At 41.9% G+C, this 16,000-nt stretch overlaps 1 protein-coding gene across 3 annotated transcripts in view; it reads right to left on the bottom strand.

The window, feature by feature from the left end:
* The window catches only part of PLCB1 (phospholipase C beta 1), a 2,173,917-nt gene that overhangs the window by 148,886 nt on the left and 2,009,031 nt on the right, over window positions 1–16,000 (bottom strand). Inside the window, exon 32 of one of the 3 annotated variants that reach the window (XM_085612649.1) lies at window positions 5,387–5,434. The exons of the other annotated variants lie outside the window; for them this stretch is intronic. Coding sequence (XP_085468775.1) covers window positions 5,387–5,434 — 48 coding nt within the window. The remainder of the gene's footprint in view (window positions 1–5,386; window positions 5,435–16,000) is intronic. 3 annotated transcript variants of the gene reach the window in all.

Below are 16,000 nucleotides of genomic sequence, written 5' to 3'. Positions count from 1 at the left end.
ACCCTTCATGCCCCCATCTACATGCACACAGGAGGCACACAAAAGTGTGACCAACGGTTTTAAAAAATTTAATATTTCTGGATTCGATGACTGACTTATTCTGGCTGTGTACATTTAGAGCTTGCTTCATGTGTTTTTTACTACACTCTTATTTGTGGCTCTGATGAGCGACTCATTTTATGCAAAATGTAGTCATTATTTTAAACTCTGCTGCCTTCCCCCGACAACCCACCACAAACCCCTCGTGCCCCCACCCACACGCATATAGGAGGCAGGCAAGAGAGTAAACAGTGTTTTTTTTATTATTTACAATTTCCGCCTTCGATGACCGACTTATTTTATGCAGAAATTCATCACTACTTATTCCTTCAATGCCTAACTATTTATGTCTCATATTCCTTCACTCCAACAACACGTCTCAAACTCCCACCACCCGCATGCACACAAGGGGCAGCCAAAGAGCATGAACAGCGTGTATTTACTATATGTGGCTCTATTAATCAACTTATTTTATGCACACTCTAAAAGTTACCTTCTCGTTCATTCCATTAAACATGCATTACATTAACACAAAATAAAACGTTTGTAGACTAAGGGCCCGATTCCGATGTAATTCAGAAGGCCTTCGAATCAGATTTGGCTTTCCCGGATCAGATTCATAGCCCTTGTTTCTGACCGAATCGTACCCAGGTCCGAACGACTAACTACATGCGAAGATCACGTACGTGCCGACCAAATCGTTTCCGAACCCGATCCTGTCCATACGACTCGTTCGTAGCTGAATCATGCCGCGCAGGGAGCCGGATTTTGACCGAGCGAGTACGATGCATGATTCGGACAGCTGCATCGATTCGGTCTCAGCGAGACAAAACGTCTGTGGAATCGTACTCCGTGGGGCCATAGCAGGACCCCCTTCACCCAGGGCCCTCCGAATCTTTCACGGATGGTGCTCATGGGTTCCCCTGATCCAAGGATGCATAGTGTGGTGGGCAAAATAGGGTGCACGCCACGGTGTGGACGCTTTTCTGCACCCACCCCTTTTTTTGCTATGGGAGCCTGAGTACCCGTCCGTACACAAGCTTCCATAGAGTGCTATGGGAGTCCGGCCAAATTAAGTCCGTATCCATGTGGGTGCATTGTACTCGCTCGGAAGGACTTGCACAGCGCAGCTCACTAAGAAAGCCTTACGGGTCCGATTCAAATGGAGGGCTTTCCTAGCGAGATCTGAATTGGGCCCTAAGTATTCACCCTAAGGGAAAAAAAACTTTTTTACTCATTTAATAGCCATTTCATTTCACACATAAATTGTGTTGTTTATAATGAATGAATTCATATTATCATCTGCCATTTTCTGTTTTAAATTACACTTAATAGAGTCGCAAAACTAATCAATGCTCAATTTTTCTTGTGCACCATTAGGACTGTCTATTCCACACATGAGGTCCTTCTTTAAGGTAACCCCTACAATCCCTACAATTACTAACTGACAAGCACTTCAAATGCAAAGCCATAACTAAATAACTATGGGTTCATCTTTAGTTTAACTACTAAAAAACTATTTCAGTTGCTTTTCCAATTCTTTCTTCAAATTTTCTTCTCTACTTTACTAAATAAATGTTCAAAACCACAAAATAATTACTTATCACAGGATACACTACAATTACATCAAGAGCACATTTACGATAGATGAAAAGTTCACATGAGCCATATTCTTTATAAACAAATATTTCATATAATCCTGCGAGCTTCTCTCTTTTACCCAATTCTAACACTGTTAAACGTTTACTACACAATCAATGCAACAGCGAAGAAAATAACAGCATTTTTATGCATAATTTTAGCATTATTTTGGCCTCCGCTACCTTCACCCCGACAACCCATCTCAAACCCCCATGTCCCCATGCGCACAGAAGGCAGACAACAGCATGAATAGCGTTTGCTTTTATTTGATATTTATGGCTCTAATGACCAAATCATTTAAAGCAGAATTTGTTCACTAGTTCTGCCTCTGATACCTCACTAATTTTGCCACCAACACCTTCGCCCCGACAACCCGTCTAAACCCCCCTCGCATGCACACAGGAGGCAGGCCAAAGCGCGAACAGCGTTTTTTGTTATTCAATATTTTTGGCTCCGATGACTGATTATTTTTATGCAGAAATGTATCACTATTTCTGCTTTTCATGCCTCTCTATTTCTGCCTCCGATGCCTTCATCCCGACAACACAACTCAACTCCCACTGGCCTCCACCCGCACAAATAAAAAGTTAAACTAAATGTGTGTAATGCAAAAAGGAAACAATAAAACAACTTCTTCAGCAAAAAAATTGAAAACAAAAAAATATATATACTGGCTTTATCAATAAAAAGATCAAAATACTTTCAGTGTGTTTCTTTCACTTATATTGCGCAACTGCCCAGATGCTCATTGCAAAATAACTGCAATTCTTCATTTGTTCATAATATCCCCAGCCAATAACCCAAGAACACCTTTTCAACCACTTTTGCTAAACTAATGTATTACGTTCTGCCAACACAATGCTTACATTGTGCTTGTTTTGTTTTTCCACCCCCCTTTACTTAATCTGCCCATAGTGGCACCCACTTCAACCCTGCTTAAAACTTGACCTAACGTCCCCACTTTACATTAGCACCAGGAAAATCACAATATATTGATTTTCACTATAAAAAACACTTTAATGGATTTCAGTAACTTATATTGCACAACTACTCACAAAACTACAAATTATAACCAAAAAAAGAGTGTTAATATACATCTAGGCGAAAACAAATGTATTTACCAATGCTTGTTTTTATGTGTGGCAATCACTCTAGGATGAGTGGCTTCAATTTACTCCTGGCAGTTAAGGAAAACCAAGCACTGTGAGTGAAACAGAGTTGTCCAGGATGACACTAATTGATGAAAAGGACAAGCTGGGGTCTGAGCCGTGGTTTCTCAGTCACAAGTCTTCAGTGAAGCTATGAGGCATTTACTCTTCCTGATTGTAATTTTGCAAAATAAAAATGCACTCTACAAAGGGGTTGCAGTTTGTCAACCTATCTTAAGGCCTACAGACCTATCCTAAGGCATACAACAGACCTGCCAACTCATAAGGAGCTACAGTGTGAGACACCATATCGTCTTCCTGCACATGGTCCCCCAGTGAAGAGCCGATATCACACAATGGCAGGGATAATAAGCTGTAGACCACTGTAAACAGAAGATTTCCAGTTTGTTTTTGGAAAATTTGAACTGCCAACTTCCATTAAGGTGTGTAAAAATACCCCAGGATATCAGCACCAGTCTGAGCAATCTTTTTTCTTGTTTCGGTGGAGGGGGTTTGTGGGCAGGTTGCGGCAAAAAAGCCTCTTAGGTGCTTCTTGACATGAGGCCCCACCCCCGCCAAGACACTGCCACCTCCTCACATGGTGAAAGCTTTGTTTTTGTTGTTTTATTGTCACATGAAACTGTTAAAAATCAGAACACCACCCCAATTTGCTGGTTCACCCTTTTGTTTCTGCTTGAAAGGACGCCTCCAAAGCCTGCAGTGTACTTTGTTTTATACAGCGCTAATGCACACTGCAAAAAGAAATGTCACGTTAGTGCATTAATAGTTTGTATTGCGATTATCCATCACAATGGTACCTATTTAAACATTTTGAAATTATGAAAACCTAAATGGGTCTGCCAGAGTCTAAAAGTGCGACCTGCTTTTTTTTTATACAAATCTCTGCCATAGACACTTAAATTACCGTGGGGCATATTATCAACGGCCAGCGATAATTATGGCCGTGCTTAGCGATACATTTCTTATCGCAGGCTATCTCTGGAATTTATCGCCCTGGTAGCGCGTTATCAACAACGCGTTTCTCCAGGGCGATATAAGTTCCAGAGATAGTGAGGTTATCGCTGTTTTGCAGGGAACATCGCTGGTTTTCCAGCGATATTACCTGCAAAACGGCAATAACCTTGCTGATACAACCCTGTGGTCGTATCAGCATAATCCACCCCCTATGTCAAACATAGGTAAGTCAAGATTTTAGCAGACGTTAGATTTTGGCAAAAACTGCAGTTTTCGCCAAAATCTAATGTCTGCTAAAATCCTGTGGGCTGCCTTGTAAATATCGCGATGTGAACATCAGCGATATTTGCAAGGCAGTCCATCCGGAGTACACCCAGTGACGTCCACTTTGCATCTCATTAGAGATGCAAAGGGAGGCGCTGGGAAAAAGGGTGCTAACATATGCACGTTTGCACCTTCTTGTAAATAGGGCGATAGTTTTATCTCAGCTTTTTAAGCCAAAAAAGCAGAGATAAAGCCTTTGTAAATATGCCCCCGAGTTTGCCGACTAGTTCAGTGACTCCAGCCACCTGTGACAAGTTGCCTCGTATTTAACTGATGGGTTAGTCTCACACTCTGAAGCAAAATATGTCAGAATGGATAAACTGTGTTCTACTTTTGCCAGGACCCTAGACCTTGCTGCAGATCTTGTATTGGGATTAAAGAAGATCCAATGGGGAACATGGGCAGTCCCTCTCTTGGCCAATCGTCTTGGCCTAAATTGACCTGAGCCTCAGTGTTGGTAGGCACTCTACTGTAGAAAGGTCCGATGACAGCAGCCGATTGATCGCAGAGGTCCACAAGGGAGGCTAGAGATGGTGAAGTCCTGAAGCATTACTGCCTCTGGGGATGATCAGAAAGTATTCTTATCCAATTAAGTCAAGTTTCTTGTGGCTAAACATGTCAATACGGGTATTGATTGAGACAAGTTAAACCTTTAGACCATGTCCTCCAGCAAGCAGCAGCATTGAAGTGCAAGTGGTCCTTCTCACTTCCAAGTATATGTGTCTATTTTCTATACAGGAGAATGTAAATATTTTGCTAACTCTTCCTGCAATCAGTATGTGTAATTTAATGTAGCACCAAGTCTTGATTTGGCAATCCCTGTCTCTTGTTAGCTGCCTTAGCCAGGGAACTTTTCAATCCTCGTGGTTTTTCTTTGATTGCACGCTGTTCAGTTCTTATTAAGAATCTTGGCTAAAAAAATGTACTGAACGAGCTAGAGCATGCACTTATTGCAAGTTATTTATGGATATTTCCATATATTTCGTTTTTTAATGCATAACCATTTTTTGCTTGTTAACTACTAACATTAGCCCCTAACACTAGTAATTTGTGCTTCAGGGAAAGTGGTAATCCTTGAATGTTCGGGATCCAAGTATGTGGGTTACTTTCATAAAATTTTGTTGAATTCTGAAGCAGTTAAATTTGCAGGTGCTCAGTAGAAATCCACACGGAAAGTGCCAGCCATACAGTGACATAGTTTTAAAGGCATACTCATTTGTAGACAATGCAAGCGAAGTATTGCACACATGCATATTTACCACAAAGTGATCTCTGGTTATGGAGCTCCAGCCAGCAAACAGCATTGTCTTGCAGCACGTGGACGGAAAGAGAGAGAAAGAGAGAAAGAGCCAGGGAGAAACACAGAATTAAAAATAAACACTGAATTGGAAGCTAATTTGATCTAATTTAATACAACTGACAGTGCTCTGTCAAACAATTTTAATTTATTTTCTAAAAATGTAAATGTTTCACATGTTAATCCAAAAAAGTATAAATACGCATTTCTCGTCATGTAACTGAGATTGTACAGCCTCGGATAGTCCGTGTAGCATCTGTTAAGGCTCCTCATATCTAATAGGGTTTTAGTCAGTAGGTTAGACCGTTAACCCCTTCGCTGCGGCGCGAATTCCGCCGCAGCGCTGGGGGGGTTTGGGGGGTTTGCGGCGCCGCTATGCTCATGACGGAACCACGCCGTCATGAGTCACGGGCGAGCTGTGGTCATGACGGCGTGGTTCCGTCATGACTCCACCCACTTGCGCTAATCGCCCGCACAGGCGGGAAATCAGCGCCGCGTGGGCGGAGCGGCCGCCAACGGCCGCAGCATGACGGAACCACTCCGTCATGAGCACACGGCGCGCCGTGGCTCATGACGGAGTGGTTCCGTCAGAAGCATGCAAGGGGTTAAACACCTTGGAGCATATTTACAAGAACATAGCACCATGGGAGCGATGCTCTGGTGGCGCTATGCCCTGCTCCATATTTACAAACCAGTGCTAAGTCACTTTGAGTGTTTTGCTGTCGCCTTGTAAATATGGCCCCTTTTCACGCAAAGGGTTGTGCAATGGGTGTTACTGTGGGCATTTCCATGCAACACCCATTACATTTTGACAAGAATCTGTATATCTGAGGCAGTGCCAAAAGCTAACGCCATTAGGGGCATTAGAGAGGAGCAACAAGGAGAAATACTTTATTTCTCCTGGTTGTTTGCTCTTTCTTTGTGTGCTGCATTATGCAGCACACATGGGGTAAACAAACATCAATGATTGTTTTTCTGCAGGAAAGTGTCCCTTCCTACACAAAAACAATTACTAATTAATGGCGATTTAGAATAAATGTTGTCATCCACTGAAAATAATTTTTTCATGGGGGAAACTTCTACAACTCATCTAATTTTATTGAATGGCCCTTCCCTTTGCCCCTCTCCCATTGGAAAGGTGGGTTACTCATGTCATTTACAGGAGCACATTTCTGAACCTATTCCTGGTGGGAGAGGATTGGAAGCAGTTTCGCAGAGACCCACAAGTGTGTACATTTGTGGGCATGCCCAAACGTCTAGTGCATCCAGAACCTGGAACACCCACTCGCACCCCCTAGCTGGAGGTTTACGCTCGTGGATACCTCTGTGTAAGTGTCAAACATACTTTCCTGAATTAGAAAAGCGGTTTAGTACTTGCACGCTCAATTATTTTTTTACTAAAGATGGCAGGATTGTGCACGTGCACCCTCAGTAGCACAACGCCTTGAACACATTGCTAATGAATATAGCACATTTGTGTTTACTATTTTCCACCGCTTTGAGAGTGCGCTTTGCAGCATGTGCAGAAACAATCATTAGAAATAATAAACTATAACAAAGCAAACATCTGACACAAAAGACCTTCTTCTTGAGGCACTGGAAGGAGGGAGGATTCCTGCAGGCAGTAGCTGATCCGGATCTGCCCTAATTCTTGGAGTGCTGTTAGAATCTTCCCCTGAGCCGCCCTCCTCATTTCTCAGCCCCTTGGATTTTTGCATGAACATATTAGGCTTAGAGGACATTCAGGCAAGCAATGCTCATGTCAGCTTAAGGGTTTAAATATAACCCAGTGACGCATGTTTATAGATTTTCTTGTTACACTTCGAAGCTTCAAGTGCCTTCTGTAAATTGATTAGAAAAAGTCACTTTTGTGATTCTTTGCCTGACAACGAAAGACATAGATTTCCTCTAATCCACGGATGGAAACCAAAGAACCGGGTTACATCCCTATCACTCATCCCAGCAGAGATTTAGGTAATTGACGACATCAGGAGAATGTGCTTGGCCAGTCACCGCGCATAGGGACGCAGCACGTTCTTTGCATGTTTTGACCACAACACTTTAAAGGCAGTGCTTTAAAAGGACACATACTGTCCGGTACTAAGTACTTGCACTTTCTTAATTTGAAAGGGAGAGCACCTGCAGTTCTCAGCACTGCTGCAATACACTTCATTGCAGAGTACTGGCACTTATCAGGAACAAGCAGGAACTCTAAATAGTGAGTACCTGCACTTCCATATTTCCATTTAAAGCACTGTTTAACCCCTTGGGTGCGGGTTTATTTCCCGCGCTGTGCAGGAGAAATAAACGGTGGGCGGGATTACGACAGCTCTTGGCCGTTGTGCCCACACGCCCACCGTGATGCATGACGGCCGGGAGCCGTCATGAGCATACAAGGGGTTAAAGGCATCACTCGTACCTGAGAGTTTGTGAATATATATTTGGATACCGAGCAGCTTCATTAAACTCTTGTAGATTTACAGCAGGTGAATTGTGCCACAATTGTGTTGCTGGTGGTAGGCTAGCTGCACAGAAGTACACTCTTCCCTCTGTGGCTATAGCTAAGCACTGGACATCTTAACGTGGGAAGCCATTTATTGTCTATAAGTCAACCACTGCACATCACCACTGCAAAGCCCCATCAGCCCACCTCAGAAGTGTCAGGCATTACATAAAGCGATATATGAAATGTAACAATGTTTCCAAAAATCGAAAAATCAGTTACCACATCAACAACTCCTGTCTCACTTCTTCACACATAATTACTAGATGAACCTCATTCAAAATGCTCACGTGTTGACATCTTCATTACTCTCTCAGCTATCACAGAACACCATTCACCTAGGCAAAAAGATGACATCCCTCTGACCCTCTCTGAATAAATAGTTACACCCCTTAATTACGTTAAGAGCTCCCCAAGGATCTTCATTCAATGCACGAAGCATCTACAAAACTTCTAGGCTAATCACAGAATCGATACTCATCAATACACTGAAGAGTCAAAACTCTATCTGAAAATCTACACAAGCAAGAACTTCATTCATGTTAATGACTGCCTAACTGCTCAAGTCTAAATGGAGCTGACTAGTTGAAGCTGAATCAAGCAAAAACACAATTAATTTTCATTGCCAACCAAAGGAAAACAAAAGAAATTAAGACTGACTATCGGCTGATCATTAATTGGTTGCTTATCGGTTATCCAAAAGAAAAGTAGCTGTATTACTAGTGTTTGACTCTGCAAGTACCATGTCACTCGAATCCATTGTTTACATTGGCCTCTCTATCAGAGTATCAACATTATCACAAATTTCAAACAACATGGTATCGCCTTTTACTCTGGTGCAGCCCAAAACTATACATTACATTTACACATTTAATTTCAGACTCATAATCCCACCTTCTTCTTTTCCATGTGGATAGTGGCAATGCCCAGGTCACAGAGAATTTATAACTATTCCCTAGCTCCACTGAAAAGGATCTTGCATGCAACAGTTATACTTCATCAAATGGCTGACATACAATCTTATCACTCCAACAATGACAGACCTGCATTGACTACTCTTTCCTACCCGTGTTATACTTGCAACCAGCTACAGCCACCACAAACCAGTAATCACTAGCACATCACACTTCCAGGCAAAAAACTCACAATTTCAGACCAGTGTAACATATAAATCAATCACCTTAACATACCTGAAATCGAGAAGTGCAACAAGGAAATAAAAGACAAGCCTTCTTAAATTATGTACACAGAATCTTGAGCAACATCTCATCTTGTCATGTGGAGCAACCTCTTTCATTAGTTCCTTCATTGAGGAAACATTGTAAAATTTTTGAAGGGGTTAATGGCAAGAGAAGGTTACCATGAGGTGCTGCTGATGGATAATGAAGTTCAATGGGTTTCCCAGGAGATGGGAGAGTTCTTGAAGTTGGGTGGTATAAAACATAAAAGGTGCACTCTCTACCATCCAGAAACTAATGGTATGATGGAGAGATTCAATAAAGTGCTCAAGGAGTCTATCCTGTTTGAAAAATGTAATCGCTTGAATTAGACAGATGAGGTGGAGAAAAAAATCAAAATGTACAGGGTAACCCCTCACAGCACTACTGGGAAATCCCCTTTCAAACTATTTAGGTGAAGGTCTCCCATCACCATGGTAAAACACTCATGAGTAAGAAAATTGGAAGGTGTGGTGAAGAGAACGAATTTGCAGGTACTTGACTTGAGAGGGAGGCTAAAAAGGTGCATGCAAGGAAAATACATTTTGACTGTAGGAAAGCTGTCAAAAACAGTGGTTGCTGTGGGGGATATGGTGAGGATCAAACACCCTAGGTGGTGTGGTAGTGGGTCTAAATTTTCGAAACCCATTCGTGTTATCAAAGTGTTTGATAATGCTGTAAAGACACAAGAGCACCGCATTTGAAACCTCGGGAGAATAGTGGTGTATAAGGGTCCTTGTATTTTCTCTGAGGAAGTGAGGAGTGGAGACATGGTATGTGATGAGAGTGTAATTGTTCCCAATACAAACGTTGGATCCAAAATGTCAACTAGGGTTGGGAGGGGACCTTCGCACTGGATTTTGTGCAATAAGGTTTTGTATTGTTGCATGGAAATTCCACGTAATGCTTTGGAAGATTATTGTTTCCATATAATAATTCTTGTATATATTCTGCTGTATATATGTTTAAGTTTTAAGTGTATTATAGGATGGTGGTGTGTGGTATCTGGACCTAGATACTCTGGACATATGGAATGTAGTCATTGGGATGCATGGCACCTTTGTCACTGGGGAAACTGGAATGTTGTAAGTCAAAGAAACTGGCAGTTGCTGGGTTATGCTTTAGGGACATGGATGGAATCTTCTCCCTATGAAATAAACTCAACTTAAACATCAAACTGCCTCAACTGTCCCCTAAGTTTTCATTGTGCCATGGATGCTATACTATTACTATCAAGCAATTTATATCTCCCTAAACAATAATGTTTATTTATCCTGATCAGGTGCGACCTTCAGCGAGTTAAAATTAGCTGATTTGCTAATTCAGATACACAACCTAAATAAACCTGTGTTCACTCTCTGGTAGCTTGGCACAGAGCAGTCAGGCATGACTTAAGAGGCAATGTGTTAAGTATTTGTGTACACTGTAATTACAGAATATCCTTGATTCCAGAAAAGTTCTGAGATGGTGGTGTCAGGGATCCAGTACGCATACCCAAATGTGCCTTTGAAGTCTGGGAGACACCAAAGATGTCTTTGAAGATCACAATTTCTCCGCCTTTCCTGCCCAGGCTTCAGACTCACTACCAGGGTGTTTACAGCTCTTTGTGTGGGGACAGGCACAGCCCTATTCAGGTGCAAGTGTTAGCTCCTCCCTCCCAATCTACCTCAGGAAGGCCCATCAACCTGGTGATGGGCCCATCAACCTGGTGATGGGCCATCAGGATGCAAATGTCACACCCCAGCTCCCTTTGTACGACTGTCAAGTGGGAATGCACAAAGCCCAGGTTTCACCCAACCCAGACGAGTATTCAGAGACAGGCAAAGTAACAAAATGGCAACTTTAAAAAAAAGGCATTTTCAGGCTTACAATTTAAAGTTTGACTGGTCCATAAGTTGTGATTTAAAGTGTGGGTCCAGAGACACTGAACTCCATATTTCCATCTTCTCCCATTTGGAAAATACACTTAAAAGATGTTTAAGGCAATCCCAATGTTAACCTATGGGAGAGATTGGCCTTGAAGTATTGAAAAACGAATTTAGCAGTTTTTCACTACCAGGACATGTGAAACTTGAGAATACATGTCCTTCCTTTAAAATACACTGCACCCTGCTCATAGGGCTACATAGGGTCTTACTTAGGGGTGACCTATATGTAATAAATGGACGATTTGGGCCTGGCAAGTAGGTGAACTTGCAAGGTCGAAATGGCAGTTTAAAACTGCATAAACAGGCTCTGCAATGGCAGGCCTGAGCCATGTTTAAAGGGCTACTGAAGTGGGTGGCACAATCACCTCGGCAGGACCACTAGTAGCATTTAATTTACTGGCCCTGAGCACATATAGTGCACTTTACTAGGGACTTAAGTAAATTAAATATGCCAATTGTGGACAAGCCAATATTATCATGTTTAGAGTAAAGAGCATATGTACTTTAGCGCTAAAAGTCCCCTGAATCCTAAAACGAACGAAAACAAATTCAATAAAAAGGGACGGAGGAAGGCCAAAAGGTTTGGCGAGACCCTGCGGAAAGGGCCATTTCCAACAAACTCAAAGAAAATCAGGATCTGAATAGGGTTTTGATTTCTGAGGTAAGTTCTTTTCTAGATGACAATTCACCAGCGATGTTTTCTTCAACAAACTATAATTTCTTTGGAGTATATTTATTGGTGGATTCGCTTTCAGATTTAACACTTCCTACGTAAATTAGTCCTACAATATCTTATATGTTAATGTTGAGTATGTAATATATGTTCTGGAGAGATGTGCTTAGGGCATTGTTGAGCCATACAGGATTGGATTTCTCTGAAAACATCAGTGACTTAGGTGGGAAAAGAATGTAACCTTTTTAAGTGACCTTTGCAAATAGGTAGCTTTTATTCCTGAATGAGGTAAATATCATCAGAAGAGTGCTGGTGTGTACTGAGAAGAGGTGGAGACAGAGCAAAGAGAAAATGAGGGCACCAGCGGGTAGGTGGTGGATTAAGTGCAGGAAAGATAGGATTAAGTGAAGGAAAAATAAGACCTACTGATTCATGAGGTATGTTGTATAGCAAAGGCGAGATTAACACAAGTGCTTTGACTGTGTTGTATTATGTGACTAGCATTTTGTTCTCCATTTGATTCTATGGCGCACCCAAGTGCGCAACATGCAATACATGTAATGCATGTGTTCACTGCTTGAGTGGCCTCACATCCTTGTAGTTCTGTCACATGGGTATGGTTTCGTATACATATATCTCTGTTGGTTGATATCAGGATCTCTTCTGAGGATTGAGAGTGTGCTTGAAAGCCCCCATAAGGGTTCATTCTGTGTCTGATAAGTCAGCCCAAAGGCTGAAAATTGAATCCTGGTACAATTGCATACAGTATGAACATTAATTACTTTTTTGGACCTATGCCACAGCATTACCAAAGAGAGAAATGCTCCCACATTGCAGCGGGATGTAATCAGATGCATGGTACTGGAGTGTCCTATAGTCACCCTGATCCCTTATAGTCTAAAATAGGAGGCTTCAATATGTAGACTATCTCATGGCCTGTTTATTAATTTTGATAATCTGTTTTGGTGCATGATTTGTATTGAGAAAAATGCCACAGAGGACAGAGATACCACAATTTTCACTTAAATTGCTCCTATGACATAATTCATCCATCGGCGATTGTTTGGTGTAGATTTGTTCAAACAGCTTCAGCATTTCAGGTTTTTGGGATTTCACTATAGACAGCTATAGCTGTCTGTTGCAGCTGCAAGGTAACCAATACTTCAAAATATATTTACATTGGGCTTTTTGCCTGCCCCTTACTCATCATCAGAATGTTTTTCTGCATATATCAGTTGTGAGCTCCTCATTCAATTAGTTTCCTCCCTGTTTTTGTGTTTGTTCTGCCCTTGAAGTATTTTGGTTTTTGAGTGGATGTGCTTATCCCTCCACTACGGAGATCAGGCACCTATTTCTCTTTTTGCACATTTCTATTGAATAGGAGTGTATGTTTCTCTCCCTGCTTTCCCCCTCTTGTGTGTCATTTTGTCTTTGCCGTGTTCCACCCTCCATCGAAACTATTGTGTATTTCCGAGTTGCTCCTGCTTGACCCTGCACTCCTTGCTTCTTCCGCAGCTCTCTCCCATGCTCCCCTTCCCCTCTCCTATACAAGTATCATTTTGTGCTGCATTTCAAATAAGTGATGTGACATCAAGCATGCCATGTTGTTGTAACTTGTGTGTTTCTAGTGTGACAGTGCATCTTTTCTGTTTCTCTTTCACATTACCATTGCCATTACTCAAACTGCCTCCCACTCACAGTCTATCCCTCAGCCTTCCTGCTCACTTTGCCAAAAGCCTCTGTTTTCTCTCAGTGGCAGAACACCAAAAGCTCAGGAACTGCAGGGAACAGCTCTATCAAAAACCAGAGTTTTCTTTTCACCACTGTATCTAGAATACTTTCCACATTAAAAAAGCAGCTAAAGTGCTGTCCATTAAACCCAAAACAATCAATATTAGTTCATTCAATAACGTTTTATTTTTTACAGAGTTTTATATACTCCACTGGCTGCCTGTTGAAAAGCGCATTCAGTTCAAGGCGCTGTGCATATCACATAAGATCTTGACGCGCCAGGCTCCATCGGGGCTATCTCATTTGCTCGAGCCCCATGTGCCTGGGCGTTCGTTGAGATCTGTTGAGCTTGCGCTGGTCTGCACCCCTCGAGTTTGGAGAGCGAGGGCCGGGGGGCGCTTGTTCCGCTGTATTGCGGCGAAACTTTGGCACTCGCTCCCGACTCACATTAGAGCTACTCCGAATCATCTGGCGTTTCATCTGTCTGCTCAAAATGAAACAGAAGCAAGTTTTTTCATTGTCCCTTCCCACTTTCAACGAAAGAGGAGGCATTCAATGTCATCTGGTCTGCTCGTAATTCGATGGAACACTAAGATCAAGGGGGTCGTAGTGGAAGCTTATAGTGCCTCTAGTAACAGCATAGAATACTGCACCCTGCTGCAATGCCACCAGCAAGAGACCTCTAGTAATGGGTGAAGCTACTACAAACTGCATCGGGAAAGTGCTATCACCAGATTTTGAGACCCATGTAAAAGTGAATGACACTGCTTCAAAGCATGGCAAATTGCCTTTCAAGGTGTTATAAGCAGCTCTTTAGAAATGTCACTAAAACCCATCCTTTGTGACATATTATTGGCAAAGAAGAATTTTCAAGTGCACAGTTTGGTTAAGCATTCACCGAGAAGCCCTGTGGAGGAACAATGGAGATCTCTGTTAAGGGGCAAGGCTGCCCTAAAGCTCTCTTTTTAATACTATAATTTCACCATGTGCATTTAATGGTTGACTGCTCTCACTTTACATAGTGCGCTCACTCGTGCAATGGAGATGGGGTCAACCACCCTTATGAACTGTGTGGTCCCCTCACCCCCCACAAAGGCAACAGACTCAACTTCTTGGGTTTCTCCACGTGAAACAAGGTGGTATAAAGACCACTGTAAAGAAACAGCATTACACAATACAGAATATTGCAAAATACACAGCAAACCTGAACACAGCATTGCACATATCCTATTTACGTCCTCATTTGGGAGCAACATAGTTCAGAAAGACCAGATGAGAAGCTGTCACATCAAACATTTCTGACATCTCCAGAGACCACATAGCGCATTGGTCCCTGCCGGGGCATCCCATGACTCTTGGTCGTGCCCCACATACTCTCCGGGGTACCCGAAGTAGAGATGGAAGGGTGGGGACACCAGCAGGCCGGTCCTCCTTCCAATCAGCCTCACACCTGAAAGCCTTCTCACCCAGGCAGCGGCCAACTGAGCAACTTAGTGCCCTCAAGCTTTAGTGCCATTACACGACTACAATGGGCTCCAATGTAGATATGTTGGGGTGGGTGGGTGGCAAACATTCAGTCCGGCTTCTACAGCACATCAGGGGACAAAGAGGGGGTCACTGAGGGGTAGTCCATTTTTAAAGAACTCTACTCTACCGCCTTCCATCTGTCACATAATTCATGAACACTTCTGGTCATGACCCATTTTCTTGGTCCCCTCCACCCTCCACAGTGGAGTGACTAATGACGCCCACCTGCAAATGGCCGATGGGCTCTTGTCTAGAGCTCTAACTTTACAGAGAATCTTGTAAAAAATGTATCTAGCAGGAACTGAGATCCACATATGTTATGTATTGTTTCCTATATCATTCCACTTCTTTTTACAACTGTTTTTACAGTTCATGTACTCTCTTTTTTAGTTAAAGAATGCTTTTTTCCAATGTTATAGTTTTTAAACCACTTCAAAAAGCATTGTTTCAGTTATGCTTCCACTAAGCTGAGCCGAGAAATCCAAACTGTAATTTGTCATTATTAACGCCACGCCATCTCAGCACTACTAACATTTAATTTGTAATCCGCCGTCACGGTTCCATTACTTTTCTTGTCAGCGATCGGTCATCCCTCACTTTACAGTTTATTTTGACTATATTAACAAATTAATCAAAGTTTTGAGTGTTTGAAATGCATCTTTTTCTCTTTTTGTGTTCAAAATAATTTATCGAATTTTATACTAAACAAGGACAATACAAAAAGGGTACCGAAAAAGTCCCTTAAAGAATCTGTCTATCAAGAACAATAAATATAAAAATAAGGGGTACAATATAGTGAGAAGAATAACAAATTATAAAAGGAGTGGGAGAAACAAAAAAATAATATTATTATATGATACAAGTTTCTTAATAATAGAGCTACATATGGATATCATAAACTAGTTATAATTGAGAAAATGAAAATTATAGGTAAGAATATAATCATCAATCGGTTGCCAAAATAAATGATAAGAAGAACTATTATGTACAATACCAG

Source organism: Triturus cristatus, chromosome 6, assembly GCF_964204655.1.
Source record: "Triturus cristatus chromosome 6, aTriCri1.1, whole genome shotgun sequence".
NCBI lineage: Eukaryota > Metazoa > Chordata > Amphibia > Caudata > Salamandridae > Triturus > Triturus cristatus.
This window is presented reverse-complemented; position numbering and strand designations above follow the sequence as displayed.